Consider the following 21351-nt stretch of genomic DNA (forward strand, 5'->3'; position numbering starts at 1 on the left):
TTTTTAAAGTAATTTTTTAATACAAATTTTTTTTAAACTAATACAAAAAACTTCTTGAAAAAGCAATAAAAAAACTATCACAAACTAAGGCTTCATTTAGGACAGTTTTTTTGCTGCTCTAAAACTGTTTTTAGTACAAAAATTTCTAAGCAGCAAAGCTGTCCCGAACGAAGCCTAAACCTTAATCTATAACAAAGTTCTTATTATTTGATAGCTCGGTAGGCAAAACATTTACAATTGGATGAGTAAACGCCACGACAAACTTCTAGAATTCTTTTTTCCTTGTCTATTTTGAATATATGTGCAACATCATACATTACAAATATTGACTAGGGAAATAGGATTGTTATTCTTTTACCAACTAATACTAAAATAGCTTACTTGATACTTAGTGACATGATAGCTGACACCTCAGCAATAATTTCATTTAAGAACAAATCCAAGACAGTTCATTTTGCGTATTTGGATTGATGGCCTCTTCCAGACAATTTTCTTACTGTTTTATTTTTCAGATCATAATTATAATTTTTATTTGATTATACATTTCCATTTTTTAATAAATTTATGTGCTGAAAATTTATTTTTTATAATAACTTTCAAAAAAAAATATTTTCTCTACAACAATTATAACTATCTTAAATAAAAAAGCTAAAGCTATTCCAAACGGATCCTGAATATGATTACCAAAGTAAAGCCAAGAATATAAAGCAAAAGAATTCCTGGCTTATCTTTCGAGAAATCTTTTCACTACACTGATTTCCTTTTCTTTTTTGTCCTCTATGCGATTGAAGACAGCTCGACTATGACATCAGATGTAAACGTTTTAGCTACCTAATTACCTCAGTTATCCGTATGAATGCAATTCTTCAAGATTTAGATTTCAAACCTCAAATTGTAGAGATAATTCCCACTAACAACCTTGCAGTCTGTACTAATTTTGATCCTTTAGAATCATGATGCAACATAGGTTTCATTTGGGACGGCTTTTTTTCTGCTTCTTAAAGCATCTTTTTATTACAAAAATTTTAATTTTGTACTTAAAATCTATCTTGATCAACAATCCTCAGTAATATTGAAGAATAAGTACTGCAAATTAAATATCTTAATTTGAATGAAATGATATAAACAGTAATCACCTTACTGTGGCTTCTCATCTTTAGAATTTGATTTACAAAACTTCACAGAAAATTTTTCAGATAAAAAAAAAAAAAGGAAAAGCAATCAAATTTCACATAACATCATAACATTTCTTCTGATAAACCATATTTACAATAGGGTTGCTTCTGTACACTCTTAAGCCTAACCATCATATACCAGTAAACACAAGCCTCTTGGCATGAACACTCCATAACACATCTAATTCTAAAATCCTAACGATAGCCAACAAATGGGAAAACAAAAAGGAGTACTGGTTAGTCCAATCGGTTCACTGTCATCAATTTCATCGATTCTTCGTATTTGGTCAGAATATCCGGCATCAGTTTGCAGCAATGAAGCCCGTACGTGTCGAAAACGGTTAAGTGAGTTCTACTTGCTGATTTCATTATTCGCCACAGCAACTCGCCCGGTTCGTCTCCTGGAGCTTCTGCCAGAGGCACAGCATTTCTCTTGGCTGCTGGTAATGGGCAACAACATACCCAGTCTCACACCCTTCAATCAGAATCCTGCCATCATTGACATATTTAATATCCATCCCTCTTTTCTTCATATTATTTGTCCATATGCCCATTGCCACATCTTCTAATTTGAACATCTGCACATCACTATACAGTTCAGTTTTCTTACAGGAAAAAAATGGAATGCAATGGAAAGATTTGATGCTAGGAATGTAATTCTGAATAATTCAGATAGGTGAAAAGCAGAAGATGAACAAGTCTGCTTCAGGCTTCGTTTGAAACAACTTTCTCATTGTTTTTTAAAACAGTTTTTTTTTTAAACAAAAAATTCTAATTCAAGAAATTTTTTAACTAAAACATCGTTTTAGAAAGCATTAGAAAAACTGTCCCAAACAAACCCTCAGTAAGAATAAATAGTATGCTATCAGAGGCAGTCAATTTCTTTTGAATTTTGTTACATTATGTCCTTGGTGAGGGTAAGAAATGGTTGAAAATAGTAATTAAATATATAAAAGAGAGCAGTTCATGTTAAGCTAAAAGGAAAACCAATTATGAAAAGAAACACATATAAGAGAAAGAGTTAGGCATCTAACCTTTAATCTACCTTTCTTATGTTGCTTGTAGACAGCTTTTGCTATGTCTCTGGACACCACATAGCCCGGTCCATGAGCCCATGGAGGATAAGTTTGACCAGGCCATTCCTTTAAAAATTAGCTATCATTAGATCCTGGACTCTTAAATTGCAGGTTAAACTAAAATCAATCGTATTTCAAAAGGAAAATGACAACAGACAACTTCTAAATTTAAATCCACATGTAAGCAGTATAACATCTGTTTTTGGAGATACTGTATAGGGAGAAATTTTGGGTTAGGATATTATGACTTAAATTTGATCATAATGATCTTTATAGGCTTATAGCCATTATATTTGTATTCAAATGAGTGCAATATGTGAATAAATAATAAAAATATGTATTGCACTCATATAAAGTAAATTTTATGATTATTGATACATCGCCAAAAATCGAATTGACCAAGAATCTGGATGCATATTTGAATTGAAAACTTTCAACATTAAATTCAGGAGCCATCCGAACTTTAATCTCAACAAACTTATAGTCAAACTGAACATCTTGGCAAGACAAACCCAATAACACCAAAATTGTTCCAATTCGAGCCCAAATAGGCTCAAATCAATGGCCTGAAGTATATTTGGAAGCTTCAACATACTAATTGGATGATCAAACGATCTCTAAATGTGGCATGCTTATAGTCGAATCGAGCGGCTTGACGAGACGAATCCAACAAGCCCAAGATTGCTTAATTCTGATGTCATTAAGGCACTTAAATACTGAACGAACACTATGATCAATGGATCAATATGAGTCATTCGATGGAGCACTCCGAATTTGTCACGGATCTTTTCCATATTTACAAAACATGTGACTCTCAAAATCTATAAATATACCTCTACTCCCTACATAAGGTGAGGAGGTTTGGAGGCTTGGATATTTTGCTAGAGATTGGAGAGGGTTTTGAAGCTCCAAGTATCCTAGAGCTCCACCCAAGCACCACCGCCATCAAACGTTTGTCAGCTGGTCATCATAGCTAGACCTCCCCCGGGCCATCAATCAATGTCAAACCACCACCAGCAAACCTTCTCTGCTTACTTCTATTGATTCTCTAATTCATGATATATAGAAGCTGGAGTTAGAAATCACGAGATCCATGGACTCATATTCACATTTCACGCACATTATTTCAAATGATTATTCAACCTACTCTATAAGAGAAGATTCAAGAAGCTTAGAAATAAGATATAGAGTATCTAAAGTTGATTGAGTAGATTAAATCGGGTAAAAAAATTGCACTGCGCATATCAAATTCAGGTGTTATTTTTTGCAAGAATAGATTGTGGGTTCCTATTATTGGAGATCTGAATATCGAGATTCTGCATGAGGCACATTATTCAAGTAATACGACTCATCTAGGAAATAGCAAGATGTAAGACAATCTGAAAGGTATGTTTTGGTGGCCCGAATTAAAGAGAGATATAGTGGATTTTGTTTTGAAATGTGAAGCTTATCAATTAGTGAAAACAGAGCCTCAACAACTAGGTGGTCTTCTGCAATCATTACCTATTCCAGAGTGGAAATGGGAGGAAGTAACAATGAACTTTGCTAAGAGTTTTTTTTTAGGACTAGGTAAGACCATGATGCTTTATGGATCGTGGTAGATTGTCTAATAAAATCTTCACATTTCATTTCGATCAGACAGACATATTATGTAGACAGTTTAGCTCAGATCTATAAACGGGGCATTATTCGGCTGCACTGTATTCCAAGGTTATCATTTCCGATCTTGATGGCCAGTTTACCTCCAAATTATGGGGAGGCATTCAGCAATGTTTGAGTATGAGATTGCACTTCAATACAACTTTTTATTCATAGACTAATAGACAATCTGACAACACTATTCAAATATTGGAGGACCTTCTGAGGTTGTGTATTCTGCATTTTGATGGAAGCTGGGAGGATACATTCCTTTGATTGAGTTTGCCTATAGTAATAGCTTTCAGTTAAATATAGGTATGACTCTTTACGAAGCTCTATATGGTAGAAATGCATGACACCTTTGTCTTGGACAAAGATGGTAGAAAGACAATTGTTAGGTCCAGCTTTGGTGGATGATGCTACAACAAAGGTCTGTCTCTCCAAGATAGATTATCAGCTGTGCATGATAGGCAGAAAAAATATTATGATTTGAAGCACTGTTCTATGAAGTTTTTAGTATGTGATTTTGTGTATGTTAAAGTTAACCCAATAAAGGATGTCAACAGATTTGGAAGAATCAATAAGTTAAGTCTAAGGTATATTGGACCTATTGAGGTTATTAAAATGATTAGTAGTTATGCTTACAAGTTATTGTTGTCTAACCATATGTTTAACATACACAATGATATTTCATGTGTCTTCTCTGAGGAAGTGGATATCTAATTCAGGGAACATATTATTTGCATATGAGCTTGAGGGACGTTCAAATCTGAGCTACAAGGAAGAACCAGAAATGATTCTAGCATATGATGTTAGAAAATTAAAAAATAAGCAAATTACAATGTTCAAGTTGCAGTGGAAGCACAGATCTGAAAGAGAAGCCACTTAAGAGAACGAATCTGAGATGAGGAAGTTATATACTAATCTGTTCCATTTATCTGAATCCTAAAATGTCGAGGAGAATATTTTTCTGAGGGAAGAATTGTAACACCTACTAAATTATGATATAATTGCACCTGTTATGACTTGATTTGAAAAAAAAAGGTAACTCACTAGATATCTACATTTGAACCTATCTGCATGTGTTTGAAAAAGTTTTGTATGCATGTGTTCTGAAATGAGTTCCGAGAGTCTGTGCGCATGTTTGTAAAATCTAAATTTTTTTCTCCTAGGGCACCACAACGCCTGAGTAGGCAACGCTGCGGCACTGAGCTCTCTGAAATTTTGCAAATAAATTTATGTTGAGGCACCGGGGGTGGCGCAACGGCGAGCATGATTTGTCACTGCGACGCTCGGCCTAATTTTTTTTATTAAAAATATATATTTCCATTAAATCAAGCCATTTCACCCAATCAAAGTAGTCGATTAGAGAGAGAAGGATTTATAGAGAGAGAAAAAAGTTTTGGGTTGCTTCAAATCATTTTTTGATGACAGCTCAATTCTGAAAGTTATTTGGCTTGAGATAAGTTGTATTTTGCATATCTTAGTTTTTAATAATTCGACAATTTTGAGATTTTCCTAATTTAAAATATAAATTTTTATTGTTCAATTTGAGATAGCTTTTAAATGGGAAAACTTTCACCGCGTAACTTTTGATATATTGTAGAAAATGTAGTTCTGGACATTTAAGTATTTTTCTACAAAATTTCGGCCGAGTAATTTTGTGATAATGCTTTTCTATAATTATAGAAAAATAATAAGACACTGGAAAATATTACACCAGAACAATTAAAGTCCCAAAACATAGTTCTTCACAATTACTGATAATTTAGTAGAATTCTGAGTCCGTAAAATTTAGCTGCACTGTGTTGGGTCTGACTGCTAAAATGTTGTCCATGGGGCAAATCTCTGAAATTCTATAAATAGTCCAATTTATGTTCTTAACTGTAATGTCACAAGAAATAACTTATATATTGTGCATTTTTTAATGATATTTTGTATGTATCAGAGGAGTTTTGAGGGAGTTTTATTTAGAGTTCTATTATATATCCACGAAATTCTGTTGCGAAAATTCTAAATGTGCTGAGAGCACTTGAAGGCCTGAGGGCCAAAACTTCTGAATGGGAGGCCAAAGGGTCTGGAGTTTTAAATGAGAGACATAAGGGATGGAGTTTTGTTACTTTATGTTATGCATTGTATGCTTATTTATATTCCGTTCAACATACTTTACATAATATTCTGTAACATGACTAGTTATCGATCCTTTATTGTAAGGTTACTATTAAGCTAGGAATAATTGCTTTATTTTAAGTTATTGATTTTATAGTTATTAAAAAATGATTTGGGTAATGTAACCTGCTAAGCTATTGTATCTCATTCTGTATTTTGCATTTCATTTTCAGGTTAGGGTAGGGGAAAAGGGCAGATTGTGTAGCTAAGATCGATTTTCTATGTTAACTGGGGTATAGATACCTTTTCTATTTTTGTTTTAGACTTTTTTTTTATAGTCCTGACACTTTTGTATGTCTTGCCTCGTGTATGTCCATTGCAAGGAACTGTTCTAGCAAGAATCTATACTGTATATTTTTGTAGATAAATAACAAGAGAAATTTTTGAAGATGAGTAAATTTCTGTATAGTAGAAAAAAATTTAGAAGTTCGGGTGTCTAATATCTAATATTTCTTCAAATCAAGATTTTGGTTTGTTCTATTCCGCCTCTGTTCTGTCACCATCCAAAACGTTGTGACCTGTATTTGTGCCCGCGTCATATGGGGTTGGATTGTGACACCACCATCGCCAGACTACATTCATTCAACCTTTGTCGCCCATCGACTATAGTCCTTCCAACTTCTGTCGCTCATCGACTATGGTCCCTCCGACCACCGTCACCCGACTATGGTCCTATCGACCAAATGAATATGCCAACATTCTATTTAGAATATCTCTCATGTCATTGGATTCTTATTAACTCCAACCATGTAATTTGCCTTATACGACGTACATTTGCTAGAGTAAGTCAACACCTTCCCCGAGGAAGAGCATCATTTGTAATCAACAACAACCACTAGTGGAATAATTTTAATTGGGCAAGAGCCTGCGGTTTTTACCTTTCCTGAGTTTTTCACGTAAAAATTCGATGTCTCTTATGATTATTGTACCTCTTTCTCTTATCTGTGTGTGCGTGAATCTTTGTACAAAGGAAGAATGATAAATACTCTCTACCGTCGTGAATGTTCCAGCACACAACAATTATAAAGATCATTCTGATCAAGTCAAGTTAACCTTACATAAAATTTTCCTTTATATGATGCTAATAATGTCATAACCAAAGGCATCTACCGCAACCTAGGTTCTATGCATAGAACATAAATTTCTTGAAGGCCAGAGAAAGTTTTAGCAACACGATGTCAAGCAGCTAAAAATTGCATAACTTTGGTGGAGAACTTGTTTCAAAGATTTTCAATCAGAATTCAGAAATATTATCTATGCTTAATAATACCGTCGTCGGTAAGAAAAGCTACCTCGGGGCTTATATACCACTTGCTGTCGGGGTCTCTATTAGGTTGATCATCGTTGTTGATCTTACCATATAACAGCCCGCGAGTGACATTCGTACTATTCAAAGAAGAAAGCACTTCATCGATGCGGACAAAAGCATCATCATCTGTCTTCATAACATACTTGGCTGATACAATATTTATCTACACTAAGAAACATGAAGGGTATTCAGGAAGATTGAATATTGGAAAACCAAACAAAATAATTTAATTCGGATGTAGGATAGAGAGATTTACCCCGTAAAGGCATATGGCTACAGTTTTTAATGTAATCAAGCTGTAATAATCAACAAAAGGCATCAACTGAATGTCTCCATAAGTGCGCGCTTCATTCCATAGTTGCTCATTCACCAGTTGGTTTTTATGCTGTAAGAAATCAGAAATTTATCTTTCGATCCGAGCTTTAAAGCTAGTTCTTCGACCACAAAACTTGAATTTGCGGAGATCTTTATTTAGTTTTCAAAGTTACAAGGCTAAAATAATTCTCATGTTGACAAAAAAGAACCATAAAAGATGTGCGGCTGTATTGTTAACAAAGTCGTTTCCTATAAGGCTGGCATGTTATTTTTGATGCAGAGTGTTTGCGTGAGTTAATACTACTCTTTGTAAATTATATTGAGCAACATCTATTACAAGTCGCAAAGAATGAGCTTGGAGAATAAAAAAGAAAGGTCCAAATAATAAAAAAAAAAATTGATGATGAAAAAAAAATATTAAATAAAAAATAAAAAAAGAAGTTTTGTCGGGCCACATCTTGTAAAATAGTAAAATCATACGGTAACAATGAATCAATAAAATGTATTTTAGTAGTCACACTAAACAAGTAAGATGTCTTAGTTTAAGCAGTGTTTTACCAATAAGCAATAATCTGTATCAATATCCCGTTGGCTTAATAAACAAAGTCGTCACTCTTTGCTCATTTGCACAGTAATTATCTCCTTATAACTCTAAATCACTATACATGAATCAATATAGAATACACCAAATTACAGTATTTAAAGGAAAGTCTGTCGGCCCGCATCTTATACAGGTCAATCAGTCTCCAACCAACATCAATGAAATCAGCTTTTATTTGTCCTCACGCGTGTCAAGGATAATCAATACAATAAAATACAAAAAAATGTGCGGTGAAGTTCAATAAATCCAAGGAAAAAGTAATAAAATTAGTTCTATGGGGAATCAAAGTTAAAATTAAAGTCTTTGAAGATAGAGACAGAATTAGAATCACCTACAGTGATCTGAGCATTTTCTACAAAAGAGATATTATAATAATAATAACAGTCGACTATTACTCAACTACATATCCACATTTATTTCTAATGTTTATATTAACAGTATGCTTATAGTAAAAATATTAGTTATTTAATCAATAAAAATAGTACAAACTATAGTAAATTTCATTTTACCATGTGAAATTCAATAAATGTTATAGTTAAAATGTCAAGGATAATCAATACAATAAAATAAAAAAATTGTGCGGTGAAGTTCAATAAATCCAAGGAAAAAGTAATAAAATTAGTTCTATGGGGAATCAAAGTTAAAATTAAAGTCTTTGAAGATAGAGACAAAATTAGAATCACCTACAGTGATCTGAGCATTTTCTACAAAAGAGGCAAAGCGACCCGACCGCTAAAAAACGGCTTTTTCTGTTTCTCTCCACTACGCTGCAATTCAAGCATGAATTCAGATTTTTTTTTTAATTCTAATTATTTTTAGAAATTCATATTGTTACAATCTAAAACGTGTACTCTCTTCAATGACTTGATCATCAAAAGTCAAAATCCCCCCACTAGATCTATTACTAATAAAATTATACTCCATGATTTTAAATTTACTCAAACAAAAACCTTTAAACTCTACGATTGACCACCATAATTCAAGTTTTTCTTCAACTCCCTCTCTAGTCTTATCAATAAGAACAACAAGAAGAATATCATAAGCAAAAAATAATTCATCAAGGTACATCCTCTTATAAATGTCTAGAAAGAATATCCATGATTAAAGCAAAAAGATATGGGCGTAAAGCTAATCCTTGACGTAATCCAACTAAAATAGGAAAATACTTGATCAAACCACCATGTGTTTCAATACAAGTAACAACTCTTGCATATATTTCCTTAATGACTTGAATATAAGTATTTTTAAACCTTTTTTTTCTAGAACTATCTAGAGAACTTATTTTGGGATTTTATCATATGTTTTCTCTAAATCAATAAATATCATATGTAGATCTTCCTTATACTATCTAAACTTCTCCATCAAATCTCCTAATAAATGTATAACTTCCATAGTAGATCTACCCGACATGAATCCAAATTAATTTTAAGAAATATTAACATCACGTCATAACATATGCTCAATTACTCTCTTCCATAATTTTAATGTATGACACATTAACTTAATTCCTTTATTGCATCATCTTTATTCTTAAAAATAAAAACTAACACACTCGTTCTCCAATTATCTGACATCTTTTTAGTCTTCAAAATAACATTAAAAAATTTTGTAAGTCAAGAAATTTCTTCAACTTCTAAATATTTTCAGACCTCTATTAGAATATCAATCGTTCCAATTTCTTTTCAACAATTATTTTTAAATATTTAATAGTTCGATGATAAAAACAAAAGTTTTTATTTTTATTTAGGATACTAAGGTCATTAAAGTCAGTTGTATTCTCACAATCTTTATTAAAAAATTTATTGAAATATCACATCCACCTATGTTGACTATCTATTCCTAATAAAAAGACTTTTTAATCTTCATCCTAATGCACTCCACTTAAACTAGATTTTTACTTCTCCTGTCTCTTTATTTGGCTATCTAATCTATTATATAAATCATTAAAAACTAAATTATTTGCATCACATATTGCTTTCTTAGACTCTTTTCGGGCCCCTCTAGATCTATTTGAATTTTTAAAATTTTTGCAACGAAACAAATTTTTATAATAAAGCTTTTTTTTCTCTTGTATGTTTTGATTCCACCAACTACTTGTACTATTAGAAGCCCTTCATTTTGATGCTACAAGCACATAGTTTGCAATACTCTTAATATCTTTTGCTAATTTTTCTCACATAATATTAGTCTCGTCATACACAATCAAAATCTTAAGACCTTGAACATTACTCTCAAAAACATTTTTATTGGCATTCTTTTAATGTCCACATCTAATCTTAAGATAGTCTTTTATTTTATTTTTTATATTCTGTCTCTTTATCTCAAAAGTCCAAAACTAATAAACAATGATGGTACATAAATTTTCACACATAATGACTTTACAATCTTTGCAATCTAAAAGATCTATTTTTTATAATGAAATAATCAATATGAGTTTTACTATATTCATTATTATAAGTGATGAGATGCTCCTCTCTTTTATTAAACTAAGTATTAGTAACTACATAATTATAAGCTAGAACAAAATCTAATAGAGTCCTTCATTAGTCGCTCCAAACTTATAGTCATCATAAATACTTTTAAAATCATCTACTACTCTACAACAATTTAAATCTCCTCCAAAAAAAGATGTATCATTTGTATTAATTCTTCTAAATCATTCTAAAATTTTAATTTTAAGCGCATATCCAAACATACTAGATAAGCATAAGCCTTTGTAATATAAATAATTTTAGCATCAACAACAATCTTTAAAATTATAATTCAATCTTCAATTCTATTAATTTTTATAATATTATCCTTCAAACTCTTATCATAATCACACCTATATTATTTATAGCACGACTCCTACCTAAAAATCATACTTTAAATCCTAACTTATCAATCTCCTTGGTCATCTCTTCGACCCATTAAATTTTCTGAATGCATAGAATATTTATTTTTCCATAAATCATTATATTTATTAATTTTATTAATTTACCTGTAAGAGAACTTATATTTTAAAATCGTATCTTAATTCTAATTTAAATGACTAGCTTATTTGCCCACATTCACTTATGATGTGAAATTTCTTGCTTATTTAATACTGCATTGGGCGTCGGTGCAATGACCCTTGCACAGTTCTTGTTGTATTCAGACCATAAAATGTGTTGTTTCCATGGGACTCCCTAGTTTAATACAAAGTATTAAATGATTTATGTCATGATTGTTTGACAAGTTTTATGCCGGTTGTCGGCTGCCTAAGCAATCCTTTATTTTTTCCATCCACGATTTGCTACCCAACAATGGCAGTGTTTTATTTAACCATAAAATATTTAAAAAAAAAAAATATTTAAGCTTGTTTGATTACTTAATCAAACTATCACAAATGAGCTATAATCAAGCCAAGCCACGAGTAGCTTATTGAACCTTAGTTTATTTATAGCCTTATCTAAATATTAGCCATTAGAAGATAAGCATAAAATTGAGTTAAGTGTTGCAGAGATGAGGATGGTCATGTGGATGAGTGGCTTTACACTTAGAGACAAAATGCGGAATGAGTATATACGTGAAAAAGTTGGAGTAGCTCCAGCAACAGATAAGATTAGAGAGAGTAGCCTTAGATGGTTTGGTCACACAAGACGTTGGCCTTTCAATGATCCTACTAGGAGAGTAGATATATCATATCTAAGAAAGTCAAGGTAGACCTAAAAAGACTTGGTTATGAAGTATTAAAAATATTTTTTTTATTAAATTTAAATGAGAATTTGAATGATTTACATAACCAACCTCACATTTGTTAACATCTATTCATGTATATTATGTCTTACGTCTATTATTTTCCTTCTTAATCCTTTGACACTAATTTTAACTACAAATCTAATGAGTGCATGTTCTATACTTAATTGTACTGGTCCAAACAATCTAAGTTTAAGTTTATTTATAAAACAAGCATAAATTAATGAAATGAATTCAATTTTAAAATGCGAGTCAAAATCTAAAATAATCCGCAACCAGCTAAATGAAGATGTTACATAAAATGAGAACTGGAATTTCATCAAGTAATGATAATAAAGTAGACACAAGAACATCACTAATTGCTTACCAGACCAACAAAAAAACGTACAGCAACAGCTCTAGATCGCACAGCATCATATTGCATCCAAGTTCTCCTAACAGCCATTCTCCGCATGAAATTATTTGCAGTGGAAAATACACCAATGAAGAGATCTATGCCTTTATGAATCGGCAAAATAACAGACTTGAGAGACTCCAAGTCAGCAACATGCTCAAAATCCTCAGAAGTTGGCAAACCACTTGCAAGGATAGAGAGCAGTTTAATGTCACCTGAAATCCTTGCTTCATTAACAAGCCATGGCTCCAATGTCTACTTTCACAGAAGGAAACAGAAAAAAGAACCAATTCACCAAGGGCAGAGTTAGAAAGAGCTCTCAGATTTTGAAGCTTTGAAAAAGAGCATTGTGGCGCTGAAAATACCTCACGAAAAGCAAAAGAAGTTATATGCTTCCCATTAACACTCATCTGGATCCCTTCAGCCCCTATTCTCAGGGTAGAGACAGCAAGATACCCTTGCTTAAAGGGAAAATATCTTCTAGGTTTAACAACTTTCTTTTTAGAAGGGTTCACTGCTGAAGAATTAGAAGATATTTTTGATGCAAAGATGTGCTCATCATCTTCACCCACAGCTTTACTGCATTGATGTAAATCATCCACTGTCATAAAGAACTGATTCATGAGTGAAGACGTACTTTACAAATATAAAATGTAACAAGAATCTAGAACTAATATATCTTACAGGAATAGAGTACTTTAGATGTTTGAAGAAATAAGCTCTGTCCAATCATTTTAAACAAACCAAACGTGCAGATCATACTTATAGATAGTACCTTTTTGGTTATTTTCAGTATCTGGAAAAGGGCAACGCTCCTCCAGACCCCAATCATGAGCTGAAGTCCAAGTATTTTGAACAATTACTGGATCCTCTGTGATTTTATCACCATGAAGCCGGACATTGTAATGCAGGATTATGGGAGGATCTTGTTCACCTGGTATAGCCGTTCCCAACAGATCAATCTTGAAATTTCCTAGAATTCCATCAGGCGTGCCAATGATAGTCAGGGAAGACCCCTGAACCAGTCCGCAAGGAATCCTTAGCCTGAAATCACTATTTGAAATTTCTGAAACATTCATCCTTATAATAAAATAGGGACACTGCTGCTCTTTCCGCCCTTTGCTTTTACTTCTATTACCTGACCTTTCTAATTTTTCATCTTCAATTGATCCCCTGAGATCTTCCCATGCAGTAACAGCTTCCTTGACAGCCTCAACTGCCTGAGGTAAGCCTTTAGACTGATTGACCAAGTGTGCCATATGTTTCCATGTCTGCAGAGAAACCTCTTCTTCATTTGAAAGATTATGTGGTATGGAAAGTTGTGACATTAAGGAACCAGTTGAGACTACTTCGGATTCATTCTTTGGATTCTGAGAAACCAGCACATTTCCTCCACCAGTCATCCAATAAAGATGTTCAGAGTTATTTCGATGGTAAGGGCTCGGAAACGAAATTTCTACTAATGGGTTTTTCACAATGACATATCTCAACAGCAGGAATGTAAAGATGGCAAAGAAGGATGTTAGAATAATGAGACCTCTGAAACATTTCTTCATGTTTCATGAACTCTCTTTTACCAGTACTTTGAGGTTGAAACTGAGCTTCAAGCACTCAGGTTTAATGACTGATCAATAGCCATCAGCAAGGCAGTTGGAATTGGAAAATATGCAATAAGGTATGCCAAAAAACTCATCGTTGAATGTCACACTGCAAATTCAGCAAGAAAACAATAATATCAGTATGATAGATCACTCTAATTCAAGCAAAAGAAATTTCAAAAATGATTTACTTTGTGAGAAGACAAATGCATCATTCAGACTGTACAAAGATTCAAGGATTAAGAATAGAAAAACAAACACACACACACACATTTTATATATATGATGTAAAATGCCTATTTTGAATCCAAAATTTGCAACTCTTTTCATCGTGTGCTTGTTAGGCCGGCACTTGAACCGGCTGGACCGGTCCAAACCGGACCGGTCCACACCTACTCGAGGCGGAAACCAACAGGGCGGGCGGAACCGAGCGGAGCGAGCTCATTCGACGGGGGCCAAGGAGGAGTTTTGGGAGGGAAATTTTGGATATATTGATGTCATTTCCAGCCTAAATAAGATAAAACTTAATCAGCTCTAACTGATTGTTTTATTTAATTGCATGTCATCCCATTCAACTAAAGGATGTCGACTCATGGAGCCTAATTTTTTACTAGAAATACACCTTGTGCAATCTTAACATTAGATAGACTTTCACAGTAAGGTTGTTGTGGGTTTGGGAACCACCCTCTTTGGGTTTCGGGGCTTGAGTCCATCAAAGATTTTCAATATTCTAAAGTACTTTATTAATGGTATTTTGGATATTTTACTATTTCCTAAACATTTTTTTTATAAAAGGGGTCTTCAATCTTCATCTTTAGTTGTTATTGGTGTGATTAGGCCGTAAATGCAACAACCAAGAGCACTACATCACTAGAAGGAATGCCAAAATAAGGGGAAAAAATCTACAAATCATCTTTTCAAGGCATTAGAATTTTTTAAATCCAGATTTTAAAAAATTTTGAAGCTTAGTTTGCCTCCCTCTCTTTATAAGCATCGCTGAAAAAAAAAAAGGTCCACACGGAGTGGTTCTAGAAGTCATGCATGTGGCTGACCAACTACTTAATTATCATTTCTAGTACTTAGTTTGGCCACTTAAAGCATCATATATGAGAATATAAATATAAGGCCATCTGTATGAGCAAGTAAAAACAAGGATAGGCCAATTTTTTAGATATTTTAAAGGGTCATTTTACATCATTTTGAAAAATCAAAGCAGCTTCTGACTTGTCCAGGGCCTCGTAGACTTCCAATAAATCTTAGTACTGTTGAGGGGCCCCTTTTTAGACCATAATCAAGGTGATTAGTCAAGTTCCCAACACACTCAAGCACTGCAAGATGAAGATGGTACGAAGGTCAACAAAGAAAAAAAAGAAGAGAAGAAAGAAAAAAAAAAATAGTTGATAAGCAATTTTCATACTCGAACAAAGACATTATTTCTTGTGCAATACTCCAAGCAACACGTGATTAAGGATTATAATCTCAAAAAATGAAAAATTATTTACGCATTCAAAGAAAGATTTTACCAAGCACTCATTGTTCTTTTACATTTTAAAAATTATTTACGCATTCAAAGAAAGATTTTCTTTCATTAATTGATATTTCACAATAAAATGGGCTGTTTTTCTTTGATTTTTCCTCTACTTGTTGAGTATTCTAGCTAATTTCGTCAAGATCGTTATGTTTCACTTGAGATCTTCAAGTGTTTCCTATCAGATAATTAACTATAGGAGTTTGCGCATATGAAAAACCAAACCTCATATCATAGGTATTGGTTTGAATTATAATCATAGTGATAACATCAACAAATAACCCCTTACAGAGTAACTGTGTCATGTTGTTCAATTAATTTAAATTAATATGCATGAACTATTCTGTTTCAAAATCACAGAAATTTAGATTCTAACACAAATTTGGTTCATATATGAGCTCATATTAAATTCAACTTCAAATTCAAAATATTAATACTTGTTTAATCATATATGTAAGTACACAATAAGTTTTGGTGTTGACTCTAGTGAATATTTAGAATTATAATTTAAAAACTTTGGTTTACAAAATACCATACAAAAGCATGAATCTTGAGGACAACCAACACAAATCTTAATATGAACACTACAATAATCTAAAGAATTTGTTGAATGACAATCATTCCCTGTTAAACCCTGCAAATATGACTCTTGGCCGAGCTCAGACATCATCTTTTTCAAGAACTTCAGCTAGTGTTTTCCAACAGTATCATAACCAACAATCATGGGGCTACACTAAGGCTATAAATGGCACGATCAACAACGAAAGGCGCAGGCCACGTTTATTGTTGGTGTGCCTTCAATTACTTGCAAGCAATAAAAAAGACTTCTCGAAACTATAACAAAACCTTCAAATTGCTTTTGTAAAACTAGGCAAAATCTAATATCTTTTAGGGAGCAAGAGAGTCTGTATTTACAAGATTTGAATAAGTTAATGACACTCATTTTAAAAAATTATCTGTTGATCCAATGCATGAAATTTCGAACTATCACTATGAGGATATAACGATGCGCCTAATTTCCAGCATTCTCTTTTATGTGTTAGAAGCTACTGTGGTACCAAGGGAAGCTAATCACCATTGGCCTCTTCACAATTCCCAAATGAGAATTGAGCACCTTTAACAAGTAGCACCTTTTTGAATAAAATGGACGAAGGGTCCTGAGGCATTCCATAATTACTCTACTAATTATTTTAACAAATTTGTTAGGTGTGATCACAATCAACTGTTTTAGATAAGTATCATTCAACTTTTTTCCATATTAAAAAAGAGCGACTAATCAAATCTTGAATTAAGCCTTAAAGTCGATTATTTTGGTTTTTTAGTCTTTCTTGTTCATGAAGAGAGCTTTGGAAATTTGAGGAGAGCCACCAATTGCCAAAGACTTCCCCTTTGAATCATTGAAATTTGTCTCCAACCTTCAAGACCCCCCTTAGTTATCAGTATTATTAATCAAAGACCTATTCTCGAACCGAACAGCATTACCAAGCCCAAGCTACTGAATTGAGTTTCGAAGGGTTTGCTCGAGTTGAAAATCTTTGGGATGGCCATTGAGCCCTAGATTTTGGTCGCTGGTGTGCAGAACTTGGCTTCAAGCAAAGAAACTTTCACCATTAGAACCTTGCTGTCAACTACATTCCCTCCAAGCACGCAACAGAAACTAAGAGAAATTGAACACAGAAAGGAATACATGCAAAAACTAATAAATGTTTCTAATTATAGCAAGTTAGCAACTGCAGTATTTTAACCATGAAACCCCTCCTTCCAGCCTTCGTCTTTCTCCACAGAATTTTCAGACCTAAAAAAATTAAAAACACCAAAACTAACCCAGAAAACAAAAATCCAAGAAAAAGACTACGCCCAAACACCAGATTTACTGCCATTTCAAACTTAAAACCTTATTACTTCATCCCTACACAATCCAACTTGGACTGTAAACCACAGATTCAACCAGAAGACCCAGTTCCCAGATCTTTCTATGTAAAACCCTAATTTGACCTAAATAAAAAAAAGAAATTTTGACTAAGCACTTACTAATTCCAAAAAGAACCAACAGTTCCAAAGTTTCCAGAATAATAATCTTCAAGCATTCCAAGATTAGAGTAAACAAAATAAACATGGACAAAACATAAATTAGAACTATATTTCCAATTTCAAAAATACAATAACATCATTTATTTCTCGGACAGAAGACGTAAACATGGAGATATATAAGATGAGCAAAACGCTACAAGCCCACGAAGTTAATTAAGAATACCCCCTCATGTGTGCCGAGAGAAGGCAAAACAGAAACAGAACAAAATAGCCGAAATGCCGAACGAAATCTACCTCAAAATGCCGCCTTTGTTTAGAAAAACCAAAGCATAAGAAACAAAGCCAATGCCGCTTCAGATCCACACCGCATTTCTGTACGAATTCCTGTGTCTTGTGTTTGTCCGTCTCTGTGAGAGAGAGAGAGAGTGAGGAAAAGGAGTAAGCTTTGATCCACTTCAATCAAGAGAGAGATGGACGAAGAATAACTTGAACTCTACGCCATAGCAGGGAGAGTGAAAAAGTTAGCGCAATAAATTTGTCTCATTGAAGATCAAGCTTTTGAGCTTTTCCTTTCAAAGTTTAACCGAGCGGTTGCAATCTAATCTCCCCGGCAGTTGACTGGCAATAAACTTACCCGGTTATTTTTCCTCTATTAAGCGCTTCCCATTATTTTCAAAATTTTCTGCTATTTTTTTTCATTTTTTGCCGGCTAATCCCAGTCAAGATGAGCCTCGTTGAATAATTATAATTAATACTTATTGTAGGCGCCTAAGCTGCTATAGTATTAGACTCTTAGGTAAGGAACTTTTATTTCGTTCGGTTGACCGGATGCAAGAAATATCCGATCGTAGGTAAAAAAAGCGCGGTACCGAGGTATACCGAGTTTTTCAAAAAACTCGGTACACCTCGGTACCGAGTTTTGTTTGCCTACGAATAACGGCTCCTTAGGTAAGAGGGTAAAACACTGTTAATTTTTTGGTTGAGAAAATAAGAAGTAAAAATCTTTCAAAAGCAAATTTTAGAAAAAAAAAATACTAATATTTTTTTAATAGAGTACTACTACACAGATGCATATAATTTCATATTTTTTATAAATAAATTTTCAACAAAAAGCGCCTAAGCTGCTATAGTATTAGACTCTTAGGTAAGAGGGTAAAAAACTGTAATTTTTTTGGTTGAGGAAATAAGAAGTAAAAATCTTTCAAAAGCAAATTTTAGAAAAAAAAAATACTAATATTTTTTTAATAGAGTACTACTACACACATGCATATAATTTCATATTTTTTATAAATAAATTTTAAACAAAAATTATTGTTGCGTCCTAGAATATTCGTAGAGGTAGAGAAATATGTAGTTTAACGTCTTAATGTTATACGAAGATCCAGCACACAATCAGATAATAGAGAGGGTGTAGCGTTCATAAGAGACACCAGAATTTTTACGTTAAAACCCCTGAAAAAGGGGAAAATCATGAGGTCTAACCCAGTTTGAATGAATCCACTAGTATTTGTTGTCGATTACAAATGAGACTCCTCTTAGGGAGAAGGCCTTGGTTTGATGTCACAAATGTACATTATATAGAGCGCATTACATGATGGGAGTTACAATAATCAACATAAGCATGTTTGTTTGGTCGGCAGGACCATAGTTGATAGGATAAAGGTCGGAAAGACCGTAGTAGGCAGGAGATCGGGGTCAGAAAGATGATTGTCCGACGATGTAGGCCGGAAGGACCGTAGTATGCAGGAGAACGAGGTCAGAGAGATCATTGTCTGGCAATATCGGTCGGAAGGACCGTAGTAGGTGACAGAGGCCGGAAAGACCATAATCGGTAAGAAACAGGGGTCCAAAAGACCATAGTTGGCCAGAGATTGGGGTCAAAAAGACTATTGTAGTAGGTCAGCACTCTGGTAAAACTCTAGGCATCAGGTGGTGGCCTGACAAAATTCTAAGCCTCAGGTGGTGGTCCGGCAGAAGTCCAGGCCTCACAAGGTGGCCCGGCAGAATTCTGGGCTTCACGTGGTGGTCTGGGGGAGAAGTTTGGGCATCAGGTGGTGGTCTGGCAAAAGTTTGGAGCTCAGGTGGTGGTCCGATAGAAGTCCGGGTGTCAGGTGGTGGTCTGGTAGAAGTCCAGGCCTCAAGTAGTGGTCCGGCAGAAGTTCGAGTGTCAGGTGGTGGTCTGAGAGAAGTTCCGGCCTTAGGTGGTGGTCCGGTAGAAGTCCGGGTGTCACGTGGTGGTCCGGGAGAAGTCTGGGCATCAGGTGGTGGTCTACTAGAAGTCCGGGCCTCAGGTAGTGGTTCGGCAAGAGTTCGGGTGTTAGGTGGTGGTCCGGGAAAAGTTCGGGGCTTAGATCGTGATACGGCAGAAGTTCAGGCATCAGGTGGTGGTCCGGCAGAAGTCAGGGCCTCAGGACGTGGTCCAGCAGAAGTCTGACGGTGGTCGAGGAGGAGCGAGGAGGCAAGAGCGATCTTCAATCTTTCTCTTGCTCTCTTGCTTGGAGCCCCCTATTTTCAAGAGGAATGAGAGGTCTATTTATATATTTTTAAAGTGGCATGGCTCGTAAATAGGTGGGAGATCAAGGGCAAATGGGGAGTGGTTGGATGGACGGGTGATGTTGAACCATTTGATCGTAGAACATTTGATGGACATTTGAATATCTTAGTGATGTCGGAATTCAGTGATTTTAGGCTCGTTGGATTCCTCTCGTCGAGCCGCTCAATTCGACTATAATCACTTTATGTTTGGAAACCGTTTTGTAATCCAAATTGTGGTTCGAACCCTCCAACAACGCTTCAGACCCTTGATTTGGACCCATTTGGGCCCGAATTGGGTTGAATTTGGTGTCGTTGGGTTCATATTCTTGAGACATTTAGTTGGAGTATAAGTTAGTTGAAATCGGAGTTCAATGATCCCAATTTTAATTTCGGAAGTTTCCAACTTCATTTTGCCTCGAGATTCGTGCCCAATCAAGATAATTTTTCGAGGAAGTATCAATTATAATTAATTAAGGATCTTTGATCGATATAATTTGCTTCCATTGATATTGTAATTCAAATATTACGGATTGAACTTTCTTCTTCTACGTATAATTAGGTTGGATGGAGGAGTCTTTTTCTGATTAATAGCTCAGTTCATTTTATAGATGTTCAGTTTGGTCTGACCATATTATCTTCTTTGGTTCTTATTTTGTACAAAAATGATGAATTTAAAAATAATCGTATCAATAAAAAAAATTAGAGCGACTTCTGCTAAATTTAAGATTTTAATTTTATTTAGGATGATTTTTTTATTCCTTCTTAAAGTAGATTTCAATATTTAAAAAAGTTGTTTTAAGAAGTAGTATGAGATGGCTTTTTTAGTGCTTCTTACAGCAGCTTTTTAATACAAAAATTAAAATTTTTGTACCAAAAAGTATTTTAAGAAACATTAAAAAAGTTATCCCAAAAGAAACCTTCTTAAAATAGCTTTTTTAGTACAAAGATTTTAATTTTTGTACTAAAAAGCTGATTTAAAAAACAACAAAAAAATCATCCCAAACAAAGACTTATCTTAGGTTTCATTTGGAATAACTTTCTTATTATTTTTTAAAATCAGCTTTTTAGTATAATTTTTTTAAAATTAGTATAAACTTTTTTTTAACTAATAATTTTTGTAAAAAAAAATTACTTTAAAAAAATACTAAGAAAGCACTTCGTTTGAGACCGAATTTTTATTTTTTAAAGTACTTTTTTTATAAAAATTTTTAATTTAACAAATTTTATACTAAAAATTTATTTTAAAAAATAATAAGAAACTTATC

At 33.8% G+C, this 21351-nt stretch overlaps 1 protein-coding gene across 2 annotated transcripts; it reads right to left on the minus strand.

Annotated features, from left to right (window-relative positions):
• Positions 1 to 1151: 1151 nt before the first annotated feature.
• LOC110114539 (beta-1,3-galactosyltransferase GALT1-like) lies at positions 1152 to 18145 on the minus strand. Of its 2 annotated transcripts, XM_020847454.2 has the most exons (9): positions 17846 to 18145; positions 15186 to 15320; positions 13170 to 14101; positions 12760 to 12995; positions 12368 to 12649; positions 7624 to 7752; positions 7351 to 7530; positions 2210 to 2317; positions 1152 to 1753 (listed from the first exon to the last, which is right to left on the minus strand). In XM_020847454.2, the coding sequence occupies exons 3-9, from the start codon at positions 13948 to 13950 to the stop codon at positions 1544 to 1546; spliced, it is 1926 nt and encodes a 641-aa protein (XP_020703113.1). In that variant the 5' UTR covers positions 13951 to 14101; positions 15186 to 15320; positions 17846 to 18145; the 3' UTR covers positions 1152 to 1543. The 2 variants fall into 2 exon arrangements, with proteins under 2 accessions (XP_020703113.1, XP_020703115.1); XM_020847456.2 differs by lacking the exon at positions 15186 to 15320.
• Between the last annotated feature and the right edge of the window lie 3206 nt (positions 18146 to 21351).

Source organism: Dendrobium catenatum, unplaced genomic scaffold, assembly GCF_001605985.2.
Source record: "Dendrobium catenatum unplaced genomic scaffold, ASM160598v2 fragScaff_scaffold_157, whole genome shotgun sequence".
Classification (NCBI taxonomy): domain Eukaryota; kingdom Viridiplantae; phylum Streptophyta; class Magnoliopsida; order Asparagales; family Orchidaceae; genus Dendrobium; species Dendrobium catenatum.